Source organism: Anopheles bellator, chromosome 1 (genome assembly GCF_943735745.2).
Source record: "Anopheles bellator chromosome 1, idAnoBellAS_SP24_06.2, whole genome shotgun sequence".
Classification (NCBI taxonomy): domain Eukaryota; kingdom Metazoa; phylum Arthropoda; class Insecta; order Diptera; family Culicidae; genus Anopheles; species Anopheles bellator.
In genome coordinates, this window is record NC_071285.1 from 42405113 (window position 1) to 42424585 (window position 19473).

The window sequence follows — 19473 nt, forward strand, 5'->3', positions numbered from 1 at the left end:
TGGTAACTGGGGGGGCCCATTTGCGGGCGTAAGCAGCAACGGACGGAACAAAGGCCCGCGAAACAGGATGTGTGGTGTGTGTTGTTGGAATGAATGGACGATTAATCGGCGGGGGCCGTGTGGGGTTTGTCTCTAGTCCTTATAGAATGACAACTAAAAACAAAGCCCCCCAAACGGGGCACACAGCAACTTGCGGCGAGGATTGATGGCGCTGCTTTTACTAGTAGTTGCTCACGCTACAATTTTGCGTGATGCGCGCCAGCAGCAGCGAGAGTGCGTTGGTGTATCATGTTAATGATAATGGGTGTCATGTTAATGTTTTCAAGTAGCGATTTTCGTTCACTTCCTCGTCGTCCTCGTTCCTCGTTGGCGCATTTCGACACGCCCGGTAGCAGTGATTGTGAGTGAGACGCATGGTGATCATGCTGATCTTCATCGATCGAACCCTGTGTTTGATGCGGGCCACGGCATCCATACATAGCCCACGCGCTTTACCCGTAGCGTATCCCCCGTTGCCGCCAAAGGGCCGTGTCCGTAGTGCACACCACACCCCACACAGCCAAAATAAGCGCGAAATCTTAATCACAGTAGTAAACTGGTTTTCTCTAAGCAAAAAGTAGTAGCAAAAAAGGTAGAACCCGCGAGATAGAAGCTAAAACAAACAAAATAAAAGAACAACAATCAGCTAAACAAAAAATAAACAATAGCACGCGCCGCAACATGCATCACGACAGCAATGGCGGTGCAAAACACACGCGGAGGCGCTTTACTGACACTCTTTATTGTACACGTCCTGCTTTTTAGTAGCCTACAGTTGGTAGTCAAGGCAACGGCGCGCACGTAGAAGTCTCATTCTTGGGATGTGAAGAACCGGAAGGGAGCTCTACTATTGGAAGAGAGAAAGCGGTATCATCTTCCAAACAGCATCGAACATTGCGGAACAGATCGAACGTGCAGAAGAAAGCAACACACACAAACACACAGTACACGAAGAAACAAACAAAATAAAATGAATAATACTTATAAAACAAAATCCAATCGGTCAATGTGAACGCATAGCATGTGAAACATGTACAAATTTAATATTAATATTGATTACAATAATAATAACGATAACGACGATGACGGTAAACTATAATAACATTGCTAAACATTAATACAAAACAATAAAAGAGACAGACAACACGCGGATGTTTTGCGGCGGCGAGACACAGGAGAAAGGCGATACGAATACACAGCAACACGCAAACAATGGGACAAAAGTATCAACAAATTGGGGGGTCGTGCGCGGAGAAACTGGAACTTTTGAAACAAAATTACAAACACCGACGACCGTGTGATGCTGTCCGGCTAATGAATGCTCTTTGGCAATAAACAAGATACAAAACTCGTTCAAAGAAAAGGTATGCGCAAGTACTGGACAAAGTGTAATCCCAGCACCATCGGCGTACCCGTAACGGGTACTGTTTTGTTGCGGCTAAGAGAGAGAGAGAGAGAGACGAGGGGCCGTGCTGTGTTGTGGCATACGCGTCCAATAGATGTGTGCATCCGTGAACAGTGATGTGTGGTGAAGCGGTCTAGAGAGTAGTTTTATTTTATAGCGTAGCGCCGTAGCGGATGGTGGAACCGATGTGGTGCGCAATGTTAGGAGCAGGTAACATTAAAACGTAGCTGGTAAACGCACATAATTTAAAACGAAGCAAACCACAAACAAGTGTTTTGTGTGCGCACGAGAGAGAGATAGAACGTGAGAGATTGTGGGGAAATTTAGTTGTTTCCTATCATTGAAAATACCTCTATAATCGCATTTGTTGGTTCTCATTTCGTTTTAAGAACGTTTCTATTTGGTGTGTAGCGGACAGACAAACACACAATTATTACTCTCGGATTAAAGGTGGGCAAGTGGAGGTTTGTCGAACGCGGCGGGAGCGCGTCGTGACGTGATGTGTGTTGTGTTGTTGAAACGACGACGGATTTATTGACAAAGGCCTTTGAGGTGGCCAAATCGAAACACCCCCCCTCGTTGTGCGTGCGTGCGGGTTTTGGGTAAAAAGAAATATTAATATAGTTAGCGCTAGGGACAGTGAGAATGAGCAATGAATGGCGACACGATGTTGCAAGTAAAACCAATAAGGGAACCGCGGAGGCAAAGCCTCTCCACCAGCCAACGGAACCAGACAACACAAACAGCGCAACCAATCTCGAACGAGCGCAGCGAACGAAAACCGAGGGAAAATGGCGATATCTAATGTTATAAGCCCCACCACGAAGGGGGGGAAATCCCTGTGTGTTGTCGTCGGTCCAGATTTTCCCTCCCGACATTAACGGTTCTGGTGATTCTTCCAACTTCCGATTTTGTAGACGTGTTTTGTTTTGTTTTTACCCCGTGGTCCTTGTCCGCTAATTCCGGTTAGTGGACGAGCCAGAATGCGATTCTTGTTGTTGCTATGCTTGCTAGGTTCTGTTTCCTGAAGTCACCCGGTTACTTTTTGCCCGGTGCTTCTTCAATTTCTTGGTTGCACTTGCGTTGAAATGTGCACCACGATGCGTGACGCTGACGACGCACGTGCGTAAGACTGTTGAGACTAGAAGTGAAGTGTAGAAGTGCAAACTGTCGAGAAACACACATTAGGCGCGCGTTGCGCACTGCCTAAAGATCTGTCGAATTTTATTTTTACGCGACAAACGGAACACCTAAAACGTGGCAGCGGAATGTGATGTGTTTTATCACTGGTTCGGCAATACTCCTGTGTTCTCTCACTCGAAAAAGAAAAGGCATGTGACACACCCAGCGGCAGAGTGTGGGGAACATGATGGCGAAACTTGGTGGTAACTTTCCGTCTTAGTGCAGGAGGTTGATATTTGATAAATTTGGGAATCGGTGAATCGCGTGCAGTGGCGGGATCTCACCACCGCGTTTCTTTCCTTTTGGTACAAATTTCCAGTAGAGATGTTCCGCTGCTGGTAGAGTAAAGAATAAATTTTAATCTCTTATCTTATCGACTCATTAGAGAGACAGTGAGACGGAGAGACAAAAACAAACGAACGAACGAGAGGACGAAATAGTGGGAAACGTTGAACAAACAAACAAACATACAATAGTGGTGCAAAGTGCCCTGCGAAGATCGGTAAAATCAAAATTGAATGCTATCGAAACAATTCCTTCCGGAAGTCGCCAAACACATACACAAACACAAGAAGAAGCTGCGATGAGCTAAACAATGAAAGTACACACCATAACCACACATACATGCACACACATAACACCCTTTGTGCTTTCACGCCGAGGAAAGTAAGGATCGACAAACAGGATCGGCCGTGGAAAACGGGAAAGAATGAACGGTTCATCAGACCACTACTGGAAGGGGATGGGTGTTCATGATTTTTAATGCACATAAACTGAGCAAAACTGGTTGGATGGCAACAACGAGTGTTAACAATGGGCGAGAGAGAACTGCTGGGAAAAGAAGGAAGAAAAATGAAACAAACACAAACATAGCACACGAAGAACACATGATAAAAAACGCCCCAAACACAAGATAGAAGCAAAACAACAAAACAAATTAAAGATTAATGTGATTGTACCATGGTATGTACATACATTTGTATTATAAAGAAGCAAACAAGAAAATGTGGAATGAAAAACTCCAACCTGAAAATTATTGAGTAAAAAAAACACTGGTTTTTGTGTTGGCCTTTATTTCGCTTCCTGGAAGCTAGATCCGAAACGACGGAAAACGATTCCAGTTTTCAAGGGGGAAGTTAATCGCTAATCGCTAATCTAATTCTACTACATAGCTTGGAATGTTCGAATTGATGCCGATGTTAGCGGTGGGACCGTCCCGTTTGGTTTAGTTGCGTTCGCAAATAATTTCCACGGCATTCGGTTCCATCAGGATCGGCTCGAGACAGCGGAGAACGGCGGAACCGAGGATTTCATCGAGGAGCACGTGTATGAGGCTGTAGAGAGTAAGAGGGTGGCGATTAAATACTTGGCCAGGCGTACGAATCTTTTGGCCACTTACTTTTCGTCGTTCACGAAACGCCACAGGTTCATCTGCAGGTAGTGTGCATCGACTTGAATTTGCTGCAATCCGTAGCGGCTGAATGTGCGTAACCGTACGCACTCGAGCAGCGTCTTCAGGCACAGCTTGATGATCCCGGTAATGATGGACACCTTAGAGAACTCGACCGGGGCAAAGATTTCAATCTTTTCCGAAAACAGTCGCTGAATGTTCGACACAAAGCTGCTGTCCAGCTGCGAAGGGGTGTATGTGGACCACGTCGACCGGTACTGTTGCGATTGCTTCGAGGCGGCAATACTGAAGTGGGTTTTGCGACTGGAATCACTGCTGGCCGCCGTGCGTGCCCCCGCACCGTGCACGGAACCATCGTAGAGCTGGCCAAGCACGAGATCGATCGCGGACATCTCCTCGACCACCCGCTTCATGACGGCACGCACCGAACGTGGCTCGAGGCAGTTGAGCCAGTCGCGAGTTTCCACGCTTTTGCGCAGCATTTGCGAGAGATTCAGTCCCTGCTGACGGACGTACGAATCGAGCAGCTGCTGGGCGGAATCACGCATCTCGGTGCACAGTTCCGACTCGTGCACCAGTGTAACGCTGCGCTCGGAATCGAGATTGTACAGCTCGTCGACGAGCGACGTTAGCGTGTGGACGCCGGCCCGTTCCATCTCGAGGCAGACCTTCGACAGCACCAGCAGCAACGTAGGTGGGGCGGCCGAGCTCACGCTCCCGTAGCTATTGACGGTGGCGCAAAAGTGGTGCAAAAAGGCGACGAGTAGGTTTTCGCGAATACCTTCGATACACTGGACGCCTTTCGGGTCACCTTTCAGATTGAACGACCACTCGGGCTGCAGGAAGATGAGCAAGTCCTGCATCAGTCCTTTCACCTTCTCGATCGTGGAGACGTACAAATTAGAAATGAGCTCACGGAGGCCACCGTTGGCCGTGGTGACGGTCTGCCCTCCGCCGACGACTGGCAGCCCCACGGTGGAGCCACTTGGCGACGCCACCGAGGACGGGTTGCTTGTGGTGGACTGCGATGAAGTGGATGATACGAGGGCTAACCGAACGGAACTGAGACTGTCGGTGAGATGATCTTTCAGTGATTTCATATGCGCCAGGCAGAGCTGCTGGGCCGCGTTCACAATAATATCGAGCCCGGACCGGGTCATATCGAGCGATCGGCAGAGCGTTTTCATGGCCGTCATGCGCCGATGCAACCGATCCAGACCGCGCAGTATGATTTGCGAGTCGCCGTGACCGATCTCCAGCTCGGCCCGGTCCTGCACCAGTGCCAGGTACTCATCGACGTTACGATTCACAAACTCGTTCAAATCGAGCCGAGCGATTTGCTCGAAGTTGTCCGCCTCCTGTTCGATATGACGGGTGAGAAACATATCATTGTAAGAGCTGATCACCAGCGTGAGGTCCTTTAGGAAACCTTCGATACCGAGATCGATGAACTCGATCATATCGCGATCGGTTTGATCCTGCAACATCACAATCTGCTCGTGGAACCGTTTGGACGCACACTCGAGCACCTCCTTGGCCAACGTTGACGGCTGTTCGCCCAGCTGAAGTAACAGTTCACCGATTTCGGTCAGCGTTTGGGCCGGCTTCCCCGTTTGACGGAAATCACTCTTCAGGCGACCCTTTAGCTCATCCAGAATCTTAACGCAATCATCCTGGATACCCTGGAACGAGGGTTGCTGACCGTACTGTTGCAGTACCTTCTGGGCGTGCGTGTACTCTTGAACCGCTTGTTGATAGTTTTCTTCCTCGATCAGAGTTTTCAGCTTGGACGGTAGCGAAGAGAGAAACTGTAACTTCTTGAGCAGCTGGTGCTTGCCGGACAGTCGGGTGAGTTGCGATCGCGTGCCCTGGAGCGTGTCCGTGATGCGTTCGCTAAAGTCCGTAATCGACTGCATGTTCACCATCAGCAGGTTCATTTCAGTTTCCAGTAGATTCATTTCGGTTTTCATCTTGCGGATTGTGTCGGTGGCCGAGATAAATTTGTTGTAGTTTTCGTACACCAGCGTTTGCATGTCGCTGTGCAGGGTTTGCGTTTGCCGCACGATTGCTGCCTCCGTGTCCATTATCTGTTTCAGGGAACACTCCTGTGCGGACGGGATGCGATTGCAGAAGACAGTGTCTTACGGGCGGACGGATGCGGCTGGCAATGCTTACCTTTAGCAGTTTCTGTAGGTAACGGTCGGCATCAAAGGACGGGCCATCCATGTCGTACGGATTTCCCGACTTTTCACCCATATTGTGACCCGGAACCACTTCGGAAAAGAGGAAAAGGGAAATTACTTATGCAGCTCGCCTACGACGTTTCGTACGTGGAGCCATCTGTCAAAAGCATTTGTTTACAACAATACCAAAACACAACTGACAGTTCTCCAACTGTCAAAGAAATGGTGCTTTTGTATTTCCAGCTGGTTTTCGTCCTCAGCAGGGCCAATTGCAATTGTTAAGAATTGGCGATAAGTTAAGTGAGAATAGAAACACTTGCAAGCAACCAGCACACGCGAGAAACAATCGGGAACAATCAACAAGCGAGTTGACGAGTGACATTCGGCTCGCCCCTTCTCTCTCACGCGAACCAGCTGTCGCAGTCGGCGATGTCAACAATGCATTTTTCGAGAGGACCGAGAGTTAGGTTAGAAAACTCAAAATCAGGTCCGAAAGTCAGGTTAGGAAGTGAGGAGAGGAGAGTTGATATTATTATTAGTTTCCGCGGAATCGTCAAAAGGCGACGGTCCGTTCCGTCTGCGCTAATCCTTTCCTTTCTTCCTCTCGGTCCCGTGGAAAGGAATTACCCGTGACTGTGATTCATACTGGTTTACGGGCAACCGCAGCGGCCGATGTTGTTGATAATCGCTGCGAACGCTAACCTTGGACGTGAACCGTGCGGTGAGCCGCGATAAGGAAGCACTGCGTGGCGTGAAGACAAGTCCCCCGTGTCGTAATGCTTTTCGTGTTTTTTGCCTTAGAACGCTAGCTTCCTGCCGGTTCGTGGTATCGATGTGAATCAAGTGCAGCTGGAAAGTGCGGCTTGTGCCTCCGTTCTATTATTACCGTGCGTGTGCCTGGTTCCGAGTTCCCGTTGTCCGCATCCACGATTCAACTGGATGCTGGAAGAAAATCTGTTTCGCTGCATCCCGATGGTTTCTTGCGACAGGTGTTAATAGTGTGTGCCGCTCAATGCGCTTGTGCATCTGTCCTTGAGAAATTGGAAAGTAAACGCGGCCCCGCGGTCAGACCACTCTCGCACACGGAACCATCGGGCGCAAAGCGCGGCGCACATTCAACAGTATCATCCTTAACCAGCATCCGTCGGAGCGAGAGGCAAAGCCCGGCTTGCTCTAACGCGGGCTGCTGCGATTGTTGATCGCATTATTTGATTGGCCATCTGCCAAAGCGCAAACCCAAACATTGGGCGAATCGATTGGAAGCGGCTGACATCATCGACAGAACATGCCCGGCAGTAGCTGAAGATCGTTCGATCTCGCTCGTTACGACCGGAGGCGCTACGGCGGTTGCTCTGGGGACCATCCGGATGATTGTCGACGGTGGAAAGCAGGGTTCTCGTTGGTGCCGTAGCTGACCAAGCGAGAGGAAAACTGGAGTATTTCCCTTGAAAGCCCAAGCGCAGCACGTGCCGAACGATGTTCTTCCGCGGAGGACTCAGCATCCGGCGCAATCTGTACTCGAAGGTGTTGCTGCTGCTGGCACTCGGGCTGTTTGCGTTGTTCTACTTCAAGAATCTCAATGGATCACCGAACGCACTCGGGACCGACCCGGTACAGCCGCAGCAGCTTCCGAAAGCAGCGCTGGGGCTGGTGCAAAGCGACAGTCACGCCGGAGGCGATGGTCAGTTGCTGCTGGCGGCCGAGGCAGCCCTTGGCAGCGTGCTGAACAAGGGTAACGTGCTCACCGGAAACAGCGACGCCCTGTTCGAGCAGCTGATACGGGCCGATCTGGCCAAGCAGCGGCCCGGGCTGGGCAACAACGGAGAGGGCGTCGAACTGACGGGGGACGCGAAGGAGATCGGCGAGAAGCAGCTGGCCACGATCGCTTTGAACGAGGAGCTGAGCGAACACCTGAGCTACAACCGGACGCCACCGGATGGGCGACATCCGGCCTGCAAGCGGAAACAGTACGACATCGCCAGCCTGCCGTCGACGAGCGTGATCATCATTTTCTACAACGAGCCTTACTCCGTGCTGCTGCGCACCGTCCACAGCGTGCTGAATACGGCCGATGCGCGGCTTCTGAAGGAGATCGTGCTCGTCGACGATGGCAGCACGAACGTGGAGCTCAAGGCGAAGCTTGACTACTACGTCAAGAGCCGGTTACCGGCGAAGGTGAAGGTGCTTCGGCAACGGCAACGGTACGTTTAGAAAGAATGGGCCCGCGCATTCAAGGGGGATGGCGAAGAAGAAGAGCAACACTAGGCAAACAAAATGTGCGCGCGATCGCGCAGGAACACGCACACACAGATTAAACGGCGTGCACACGCATCGCGACGATCGCCACGTAGAACGGCCACCCGAAAAGGTGGCTGCGACGTGGCTCCGTTTGTCATCTTACCGCGGCTCGCTCCGCCACCTGCTTTCCCTGCTCGGCCCTGGGGGTTTATGAAAAATTCGGACCACACCACGGTCACGGTTCCAGTCATTACGATTTTCTCGTTTTCATTCCGCGCTTAGCCTATTCAACAAGGGGTCACTTTTACTTGATGACCGCTGCAAACTCTGTGTCTGACCAAAAAGTAATTACATTCCCGGGGCGCAAGACAGCTGGGGAACTGCTTTCTCGAAAATCAAACACTCTGGGATGCGCCTTTTTGCTCCCTTTCGCGTGTCTCGGCACCCACCCAGACCGTGGTGGCCCTGGTGAGATTTTACATACGCTGCAGTAAGGAATGCTTTGAACTTTGGCTTGCCTGATCCCGCTTCTCGTTGGAGTGATGCCAACTGGCCCTCCCGGACGAGCGAAGCTTTCCATTTTGAAGAGGCACACTCCCAAAAGGCGGCTTCGCGTGGGTTTATCTTTTATTCAACAGTCGTCCACTCCGCCCGAACCGCATCCGGGGCTTTGGGTGCCGTCGGAGTCAACGTACGTTCCGTCTGACGAGAGTGCCCATGTGTTCTGCGGTGGCGCGCGCGACTAGATTCTGGCGAGTGTTCAATACACCTTCACCAAACTCCGTCCGCTATGTAATTTCTTAACGCTCCGTGATCCGCAGCTAACAGCGGACTAGGACGGACCGGGCCTAAGGGAGGGTTTGGCCGCGGTTCGGGTGCGCGACTGAAGTCAAAGTGTAGGGTCTAATGGTAGCTAATTTACGGCATGCCGTTCCGTTCGGTTCCGATTGCGCGATTACGGACCAATGGATGGGCTGATAATGATCGGTTTCTTGCACCAGTTGCGCCACCGTGCGCCAAGATAAACATTTATTATTTTCAAACCGGCCAATTGGCAATGGTTCCGACACCTTTTCCTAACACCTCCGAACGGTGTTGGTGTCGGATTCGTTTCCGCTTACAACATCAAATTTTATTGGCCATTAGATCGTGACTTGGCCCCAAATCGTGCTTTCAAACGCTAAACTTAACAGCCTCAGAACTGAATCACCTTTCCAGGGAGGAAAATTGAATGATGCAAACGGAATCCCTTTCCCGCATTGAAACACATGGAAATGGACCGGGACCGTTATGTTTATCGTCCACGATTGGCCAGTATGCGACGGTCGGCCACTTGTATCGCCGCCACCCCTGTGCATATGGTTTCTATTGTTTCAGCATCCAGCTGTCGCGTCGCACATACGGCGCTGAGACACGTGACCAGCACGTATGACCTTACGGTTCCCAGAAATCAATGCTGTCCCTTCCCCTGCCCATAAGAGGTCGTAAGGGGTGCGAACCGCCACGTCGCCGGGGACGCTAATCAGCCGGGAGTGAAAGTGTTTTCCCTCGCCCCGATCCTCCGTTGCTCCGTTCCGGGAATGGTCAAACATTTGCGCCACCATTTTACACACAAAGCACCCGGCTCACGATGGTGCACTCGGGAAATAATAGACTCGCGATTTGCGAGGCGTGCGCCCCCCGAGAAACGAATCTCCCAACTCGATTATCTTTCTCCGCGGCGTCATGCCCCACGCCTTTAGCACCGATCGGTTCTCTCTAGAGTAATCCGATCGCCACGGTCCGGTTCGTAGTCCGCTGGCCCGTTGAGATCTTTCGTTTGTGCGAGATCACACCGAAGACGGGGCCGAAGAGTAAGTGAGTGCGTAATTGTTTCACGCAGCTCCAGAGCACCTTTGGCTTGGACGCGTGCGGATGTGCGGTGCGTTTTAATTTCCTCCCAAATTGTATGATGGCCGCTTCCCGTTTAGGGTGGTTTCGTCCGTTTTTGTTTACTTCATTGGCGCGGTTGACGATTTTGACGATGTTCCACGCATCGTGGGTAAGGCTGGTAAGGAGAAACTCGGAGACCATCATCGAAACGGTTCCCAGCGGCCCACGATCAGTGGTCAGTCGATGCACTGCGGACTGATCGTTTAGTGGTTTCTTTGGACTTTGGTTGGGTTTGGGTACCTTTTGAAATTACTGTTACCCATGACTAGTGTACGGTTGGAGGAGGTAGTTTCACCCTTTTTGCGTCGTACAGCTTTGTCGTAATGCAGCGCAACGCATGGTTGCGCTGCGGAGCAGAGCTTCTTCGGTATGTTTCTGCGTGCTGCGTTTTGGATGGCGTTGGTCGGAAAAGAATGCCCAACCATTTTTACCCTCGGCGCCCGTGATCGCTTTCACTGTTTTCTGGTGGTGGCAAAATTTGCCAGCCCTTGACCAGTCAGTTTGAGTCCGTTTCTCTGCCAATCCGCGCTGTAAGGTGACTCCCGTATTCACAGCGATTTGAAAAAAAGAGGGCACTTTCCGGGAGTCCGCCCAGCCCAGTTTGGTGATCATTTTGCTTGCAGCACCTTTTTGTGCCCCGCGGCAAGAAGAAACACACCGATTTGTGGTGCACGTTTTTGGGCTCGCAACGCACAACCCACCCATTCATTAGCTAATGAAAGGTCATCTTTTAGGTACGGCGAAGAGATGAAGCAATTGTACAGCGCCGACCTGAGCCACCAAGACGGAGGGCTGCTCAATTTAATGCACCAGTTGTGCGATATGGAAGAAAGGTACGGGAATTGAACGGTTGGATGAGTCTCTTGGATTGTTTCATGTGTTTTCAGGCGCCCGAAGGCGCTCTGTTACTCAAGCCGTGTTACGTTGGCCGACGATGAAGTGTAGCCCTGGGCCCTGGGATGGTTGTTGCGTAAGAGTTCTGTTTTGTGGAAAGTGTAGCTACTAAAACACAACCGACGTGTGTACAATACGTGCCATTAATCCGAAACAGAGGGTCCAAGGACACGCTGCGGCAAGTTGGAGGCCGAAACCTAGAGTTTTTCAAGCTTTGGCGGTCTGAAACTACGTTAAATTCTTATTTGGACTACCTCCATTAGAAATTGGTGGATTGCAGCGAGAAATATAGCATTTTAAACATCAAAATTAATTGGAAAAGTTATAAATTTATAGAATGTTTTACCGCTTGAGGCAATAATGCTGGAGGCCACATAACAGAGTGCACCAGTGACTCAACCCAGGCTGTGACTGTCCAGTCATCAGTAAACTGTCGTAGACATCCGTTTCGTGGTGTGGCCACGTCTCGCTCTCATAAGCATAAATATTCAAATTCGGTACCGTGCAGGCCCGTACAGGATCCACGACGATCTGTAGTGGTGCCGTGCGACCCATCAGAAACCGGTTCGTATATCAATCTTTATACACACGAAAAGATTTCCCTGAAATCGATCAGCCACTCGATCGTGAACGCCAACACACAACAGCCCGCGATCCGATCGATTCCGATTCAAATCTTTAGATCGTCTTCCCGCACTTCGATCGTGATTCGCGTGATCGGCTCTGGGCGCTGTTGCACGCTCCGTGACACGGTGCCTTTTGCTTGCACCAGCTTTAACGATCGCCTTCAAAGTGGTCAGTTTTGGGTCCGAAAAATGATCCATTTTAAGCTTTCTCGCGTATGATCATGCCTGTTCTGCTATCGGGTCGCGGCGGCTCTGGATTGATGGCCGGGTTGACATCGTTAAAGTTGGAAGCGCGTGTGAAAGTTGTTTTTGTGTTGCGGTGTCCAGCTTTTGGAACCCACCAGAAACCGGAGTCGAAATTGTCGACACGCCCAGCCGGACCGTCAAAGTTGTTTGCTGTGTGTTTATTTCGCGATCGCCAATCTCGGGAATATGTTCTCACAATTATCGCGAAACGATTGTCTTCCGCTGCTACTTAAAAAGAAACAACGGACGGCGGTTTTTTCTTTTAGAATTTTAGAACACATTTTCGGAGAAGATCGTTTCCGAGCGATAGACGAGCGGGAGATGAGGTTGTGTTTTTTGCGGTAATACTTTGTAACCGGCAAGTCGCACCGTTTCGGATTGAAGAGGCTCCGCTAGAATCCGTCCCTCTGATGTCGGTGTCGGAGCAATCAATCATTCTTCGCCCCTTCGGGTCTGGAATGTGGCCGCACTGTAGGTGCGGTGGCCACAGCCAGAAACCGCGGCCCGTGAATACTGCTATTCATCGCTTCCGTGGGTCGACCAGCCTCTCATCTCGATCGTGCTGTTACGACACACAATCGAGTGACAGAATGGGCCGAGGGACGTGCCAAAGACGTGCCGTGGCTGGATGGAGGTGTCTCTTTACGAAATCTAACCACTCTTCAGTCCTTTGCAGTGCCGGCGGTTGCAGAATCGAGCAAATTGCAACCGATCCCCAAAGGGAATCTTCGGCCGTGTTGCTGTCGTTCCCGATCCGTCGGAGATGTGGCGCTCCCGGGCCGGCATCCCGGGAAAGGAGGTCACTTTTGAAACGGGGACACGTGCCGTCGGGCGGGCAGAATTTGCATACGGGTTGAAGAGAAAGCTCAAACCGGTCGAAAAACCAGAAGGACATCCAAGCGGCGTCCATTAATTATGCCGCGGGTCAAACTGACCGGCAGGGAGCGGGCAGCCTCGTAGAAAGTGCGATAATCTGGCATCCCCCCGTGCTTTTTTTTGCTGGCTTTCATGATAAAAGTGCATCGGGATGCGCTACAAGGTGACAAACGCAATTTAGTGGCCCCCCTTCGAGCGGTACTGCGGTTCGCCGGAGCATGCCAGCTTTCCATCAGCGGAAAGAGAGTCTAATGGTTGGTGGGTTTTATGCTCGATAGTGCGGCAAAATCAACGTACGGCAGACCGTGCGGGAAGGGAATTTTAATTAAAGCATTAATCGGCCCCACCAGATCGGGTTCCGGTGAGGTGTAATTCAATTATGGCCGCTGCTGGAGCGACGGGCCATTACAATAATGTGTTCAACATTTAACACACATCGCTTATCGTAGTGTTTGTTGGGTAAAACTCAAACACTTTGGTAATTTAATTGCTCTTTATCACGGCGAATCAACGAGTGGGTTTTTCGATCTCTCGATTGGATGTTGATAGTGTACCCTTTGGCTCTGGAGTACCGAACATATTGGTTTAGTGATGTTTAATGTGGTTTTAAACGTTGTTCCGTACTACTGCACGCTACCTGTTATCAGACATGTTTTATCAACGAACTTGAAAAGTGTGACAGGTAGCAATACCGTTGCTTGATAAGAAACAGAACCCATTTTACGTGGATCGAACGGGTTTTCGATATGTTTCTGATAGTTCAAGTCTTGCATTGCCCATAGTATAGGAAAAGGAAAACGACCTAAAGGGAGTTCGGTTATACTCCCTCTGGGTTCAATTAACCTCTAAAAGATTCAATTTCACCCGTTTGATGTCATAGACAACGGTCGAGGAAGGAAGGAAACTTATTCCGTCTGTTAGCCGCTGTTCGCTGCGCTTTTCTTCGCTTTCAATTGAGCAACTACCATTTGGCATCTGTCAATTCGATCTGTCACACTGCACCATCCGCGCCCAGGGAACCATCAATTAGAGTATCGTTCCATCTTCGAATGGGACACATATTTGTCCCTTAGGAGGGAATATTCAATATGACTGGCTGAACTTTAGTTTGAAACTATAGATGATTACTTTCTTACATGTATTGCGAGGGTTTTGCTCTGGTAAAATTAATCATCAATGGTTTCGTTTTTAATCAAAAGTATTTGGTTAAATTTATATCTCTAAACCAGTCCGAACGTTAACAATTTTCCACATTTTCATAGTGCAGTTTTGGACCGTTGGAATAATGGTTGGGGCCCTTACTGTCCAAAAACCCTACCAAAACGATGAAAATTTTAACAGTTGATTGAAACAGTTCTCTACAAAGCTTTCCAAACGCTACGTCAGCATTTTTGTTAGCAGCTTTTCCCATTTACTATTTATGCATTTCATTACTTAACCTTCGTTTGAGATTGCAAGTTGCAAGCATCCTTGCTGCCTAAGGGACTTTCGGAAGCTTCCATCGAACCACTTACTGGGGTTCGGCCCCCTTTTGGGGCCCAACATATGCTAATTCCCACGATAACATTTGGGTTTCTATATCCTGTTTTAATGCGTCTTTTGCGTCACAATTGCTATAAAATGATAATTGATTAATTCCTTAATGACTTTGTTATTCGCGTTCGAAATGAAAGGCATCATCATCAACACTATCATCGTTGGCCTTCGCAAACATCCTTCTTCACTCACATCACAATCAGTTACCATCATTGGCGTGATTGATTCATTTATACATCCGATAGATAATGTACTGTACTCCCCAGTGCTGGTTCCGCAGTTCCATTTCAGTGCCCAGCACAAGGTGGCCGCCGGAAGTGGTAATCTAATTTCCATTACCAACGGCCTGGGAGCGACAGTTAATCTGTTTGAAGCTTTTTTCTTTCTTTTCTTTTTTTCTCTTCTTTTGAAGCTTCGTTGAACTGGGCACCGGTGCAGTGCCCAACACTTTGGCCATCTACTCTAATCATTTCATTTTCCGTCTTCAGCCGAAGAAACAAGGCGCCACCCGAACCGAGTGTGAGCGGGCAGACTAATTTATGTCACTGTGTGTCCCAGGAACGGGCGCACCGATGGGGGCGTGCGCACTCCACTGGCCACGGGCGCGAAACAATAGACTTGCGCGCACAGATACGAAAGTGAAATTGATGGCGCACTCCACACAGCAAGAGATCTGGTGCGAGGTGCGAGTGGGCCTCAGTTGTTGTTGGATCAAATGCACTATTGTGGGGCATCATTGTGCCGCGCGGTGGCGACACAGCGTTGCATAAATCTATGTTGTTTTTATTTCGGTTCCATAAAAAGCGTGGCGAAATTTAAAATGCATTTGGCGGTGTTTATCAACGTCGGAAGTTGTAGCCGCCGAGAAGTCTTTTCGCGCCTCATAGCCACAAACAATGGTCGCTTGGTTGAGATAGATTGAGAGAAGCTAGCCAGGGACTGCAGTCCGGCATTAAATGCAGCTCCAACAATCCGACATCCGTTGCATTCGCTGCCATTAGGGCTCCCTGTTTTTGATTCAAATTTTAGTATTCTTTTTAAAAAACAAGTTAATCACAAACGTTTCTCTCGTCTGCAGTGTCGGACTGATCAGGGCCCGCCTGGCGGGGGCTCGGCTCGCGAAAGCGGACGTACTAGTCTTCCTCGATGCACACTGCGAGTGCATGCCGCAGTGGCTGGAACCACTGCTCGAGCGGATCAAGGAATCGCACACCAGCGTCCTGGTGCCGATCATCGACGTGATAGAGGCGAAAAACTTCTACTACAGCACGAACGACTACAACGACTTCCAGGTACGATCACCCTAAAAACGAACATCCTTTCAACTGTGATAACTTTCCTTTCTCTGTTCAGATTGGAGGGTTCACCTGGGACGGACACTTTGACTGGCACGATGTGACGAAGCGGGAGCGGGAGCGCCAGAAGCGCGAGTGTCAGGAGAAGGACGTCGAGATCTGCCCCACGTACAGCCCGACGATGGCGGGCGGTTTGTTTGCGATCGCACGCGACTACTTCTGGGACATTGGCAGCTACGACGAGCAGATGGATGGCTGGGGTGGCGAAAATCTCGAAATGTCGTTCCGGGTGTGGCAGTGTGGCGGAACGCTGGAGACGATCCCCTGTTCCCGCATCGGGCACATCTTCCGGGACTTCCACCCGTACTCGTAAGTGCACTTTTGGGGCGCGATTATCACCTGATTGTTGATTGCGATCGTGTTCCCTTGGTAGATTCCCGAACGATCGCGATACCCACGGTATCAACACCGTCCGGATGGCCGTCGTGTGGATGGATGACTACGTGGAGCTCCTATACCTGAACCGGCCCGATCTGAAGGTAATTGTCGGCAGACGGGGGGCACACTGACAGTGGCCAACTAACAATCGTTGTTCCGCTTCGTTTACGCAGGATCACCCGGAACTGGGGGACGTGACGCACCGGAAGGTGCTGCGAGAAAAGTTGCACTGCAAGAGCTTCAACTGGTACATGACGAACGTGTACCCGGAGAAGTTCATTCCGACGCGCAACGTGCTCGCGTTCGGTCGGCTAGCGTCGCAAGCCGATAGCCTGTGCCTCGATACGCTGCAGCAGAACGCGGAAAAACCGTGGAATCTGGGCATCTACACGTGCTTCAAGCCGGAAGTGTCCGCTTCGCAGCTGTTCTCGCTCACGAAGCGCGGTGTGCTGCGTAATGAGCGCAGCTGCGCGACCGTTCAGGCCAGCAAATCGGAGTCCAAGTTCGTGGTGATGATACCGTGCATCGACGATGACGACATCGACGACACGTGGGAGTTTACCGAGCATCGGCAGTTGCGCCACAAGGAGTCCGGCCTCTGCCTGGACAGTAGTGATCTGTCGACGAAGAGCTACGTACACGTAGCGACCTGCCATCCGGGAATCAAGACCCAGAAGTGGGAGTTTCAGCACCAGTAGTGGGCCCCGTAGTGTGTACGAGCGAGCGTGAGAGGCGATGCGTGAATGCGTGTTAGGATAGCTAGGGATGTATCAAATGGCAGGATTTTGTTTTCCTGCGGCACCGCAAACGTGTACCGGTTTGGTGGTGGCACCGACGTCACTGAATGCATCACAACCCACTACCGTAGACTACTATTAGTTCGCCCGTAAACTAATACTACTAATCGTACTTCGACTGGAAGCAAAACATTACCTCGTTAAACGTTGATAAACCTCGGGGATGCGGATAGTCGGGCGAGGGCAATGGAATGGTTCCCCGTTTCGGGTCTGGTTACGGTATCAATGAACTAACGGTGTTTTCGTATGCAGGTTTCAGTTTTGAATGTTAGCGTAGTGTAGCTTCCAAAAGTGCGTTCCATTTTTTTCGTTAAAAGGTTAGTGAAGGTCGGAAGAGTAACTTAGATCGGGAAGGGTGAATCTTTTGCATTTTCGGCAGATTGATTTTAAAACCCCCAACCAGCAGGAGTTCTAGAAATCGAAGTATTTTTTCTGCTCAAAACATAGACAACTAATTACCGGTAACCGCGGAACTGAATGGACCTTTTAAGCTCAAACTATATGTAGGAAACAAGGGCAGATAAAACCGAAACCTCCGCACGTTAGGCAGCACATTTTTCCGTGATTTCCGTCCGTGAAAGGGTGAATCATTTTTACAGCCTCATCGTTTTAGAAGCATGTTTCTCTACACTGCATCACTCAACCACCTACGAACGATTGGAAACATCACCCACGAGTACTATATTGTGATACGGCGCCGAGACACCGCGGGGACGATGTACGAAACGAACACAAACGGTTCGCTCTAGACACAGGTAATAACGCAACGGACAGGATAGAAGATCGACTGCTTTTCAGCTTCTCTTGGACGGAACGGAACAGTAGAATTGAAAGTGCCACGGAACTTATGCTTAACGTAGGGCAGCACCGGGGAAGAAACAGTTGGAACCACAAAAACCAGCTACACAGCCGGGCGCTAAGGTGGAGAATGTTAATGTAAAAAGGGTATTATACTTAAAACAACGCACAGAAAGAACTCTGCCAAATTGCTGCGCCATTCTGAAAGCCAAATGCGCTTCTTTTGCGCATCCCTCTTTAGTTGCGTATGAAGAGTAACGAATATCACGAATAGGCGGGCAACACAATCCTTGTATTGACCAAGATGCTCGAATGAACTCCACACATCCGGGTCGTTGCCGTTGGCAGCGTCTCCGTGTACCTTCCGTTATTTAGCGTACTACAGAATCTCCTTTGATACAAACCGTTGGATTTGAAACGAAACATTCTTCCTACACAACGGCACCTAAAATGGAGCCAACTGGGGAATTGGGAAACAGTTTTACACACGCAATGCGAAAATTGTACAATAAAGCACCGAAGGATGGTGGACTAGCACACGAGCGACTTGCTTGTAGAAAGGATGGTAAGAAGCGATAGGATAGGAAGAGAAAACATTGTTACAATAAAGTACTTGTTTAAACTATTGTGTAAAATCGGCCTACATCGGGTTTGTGGGAAATCAATCGTTCAATCAAATTTACTCTCCGTAACGTATTTTTTAAATTCCTTCAGTTTCGGTATTTTGACAGTTGCCCCGAAAGTAATCGTTTCCAAAGGGACATAGCCGATGACGTTCAGGCTTGACAGTTCACAGCTGAGAAAGTTTGTTTACAACTCAATCGACGCAGAGTGCTGGACCGGAACAGCAATTTTTCACGAGCTCCGACCATGAATACTGCAACAAATGAGTAAGTAATCTGGCCGAGAACGTCACGAGATCGATTGTTTATAGACTGTTTCATTGGTTAGCTTCAAGATAATGCCACGTTCGATGGTGTGCGAGGACAGCAACCTTCGTGGAGACATCACCATCTCGAGCGGGTGCGTCATCCATCCCAGTGCAACCATCATAGCCGAATCGGGACCGATCGTGATCGGAGAAAATTGCATCCTGGAAGAGTACGCCACGGTTCGGTACCGGATACCGACCGACCATCCGGCCGCCGCCGAATACACTGTGGACGGGGAACCGAAACCGCTCGTCATCGGGCCCGATAATGTGTTCGAAGTCGGGTGCACCGTCGAAGCGCTTTCGATCGGCGAACGGAATGTGTTCGAGTGCAAGAGCTACGTGTCGGTGGATGTTACGGTCGGAAGTGGGTGCGTGGTGGGAGCCGGTTGCCGGTTGGTCGGAAAGCAAACCTTGGCGGACAAAACCATCGTGTACGGCGGATCGTGCCTTCAGCGGGAGGCGATGGACAAGCAGAAAACGCAAATGATTCAGCTCGACTATCTGCGGAAGATACTGCCAAACTATCACCACCTGAGGAAAGTTAATTATGATCCCAAGAAAGTGCGGGCCCAAGTTTGAGCGAACCGATTCATTACCTAAAAACCACTAATTTATTAATAAAGATTTAACGCTTAAAGATGAA

General features: G+C 50.0%; 3 protein-coding genes across 5 annotated transcripts; 2 read left to right on the forward strand and 1 right to left on the reverse strand.

Annotated features, from left to right (window-relative positions):
* Positions 1-3665: 3665 nt before the first annotated feature.
* LOC131206063 (vacuolar protein sorting-associated protein 51 homolog) lies at positions 3666-6308 on the reverse strand. 2 transcript variants are annotated; one of them, XM_058198444.1, is made up of 4 exons: positions 6213-6308; positions 5036-6142; positions 4026-4948; positions 3666-3960 (listed from the first exon to the last, which is right to left on the reverse strand). In XM_058198444.1, exons 1-4 carry the CDS (start codon positions 6291-6293, stop codon positions 3852-3854), a joined length of 2220 nt encoding a protein of 739 aa, XP_058054427.1. In that variant the 5' UTR covers positions 6294-6308; the 3' UTR covers positions 3666-3851. The 2 variants fall into 2 exon arrangements, with proteins under 2 accessions (XP_058054427.1, XP_058054426.1); XM_058198443.1 differs by having other exon boundaries at positions 4026-6142.
* Positions 6309-7696: 1388 nt separating this feature from the next.
* LOC131206242 (polypeptide N-acetylgalactosaminyltransferase 1) lies at positions 7697-18475 on the forward strand. The gene is made up of 5 exons (XM_058198719.1): positions 7697-8421; positions 15647-15860; positions 15922-16232; positions 16297-16402; positions 16475-18475. Exons 1-5 carry the CDS (start codon positions 7697-7699, stop codon positions 16997-16999), a joined length of 1881 nt encoding a protein of 626 aa, XP_058054702.1. The 3' UTR covers positions 17000-18475.
* Positions 18476-18718: 243 nt separating this feature from the next.
* Positions 18719-19456, forward strand: LOC131216608 (dynactin subunit 6). Of its 2 annotated transcripts, none has more exons than XM_058211142.1 (2): positions 18719-18786; positions 18848-19456. In XM_058211142.1, the coding sequence occupies exons 1-2, from the start codon at positions 18767-18769 to the stop codon at positions 19407-19409; spliced, it is 582 nt and encodes a 193-aa protein (XP_058067125.1). In that variant the 5' UTR covers positions 18719-18766; the 3' UTR covers positions 19410-19456. The 2 variants fall into 2 exon arrangements, with proteins under 2 accessions (XP_058067125.1, XP_058067126.1); XM_058211143.1 differs by having other exon boundaries at positions 18761-18786; positions 18831-19456.
* Positions 19457-19473: the final 17 nt, after the last annotated feature.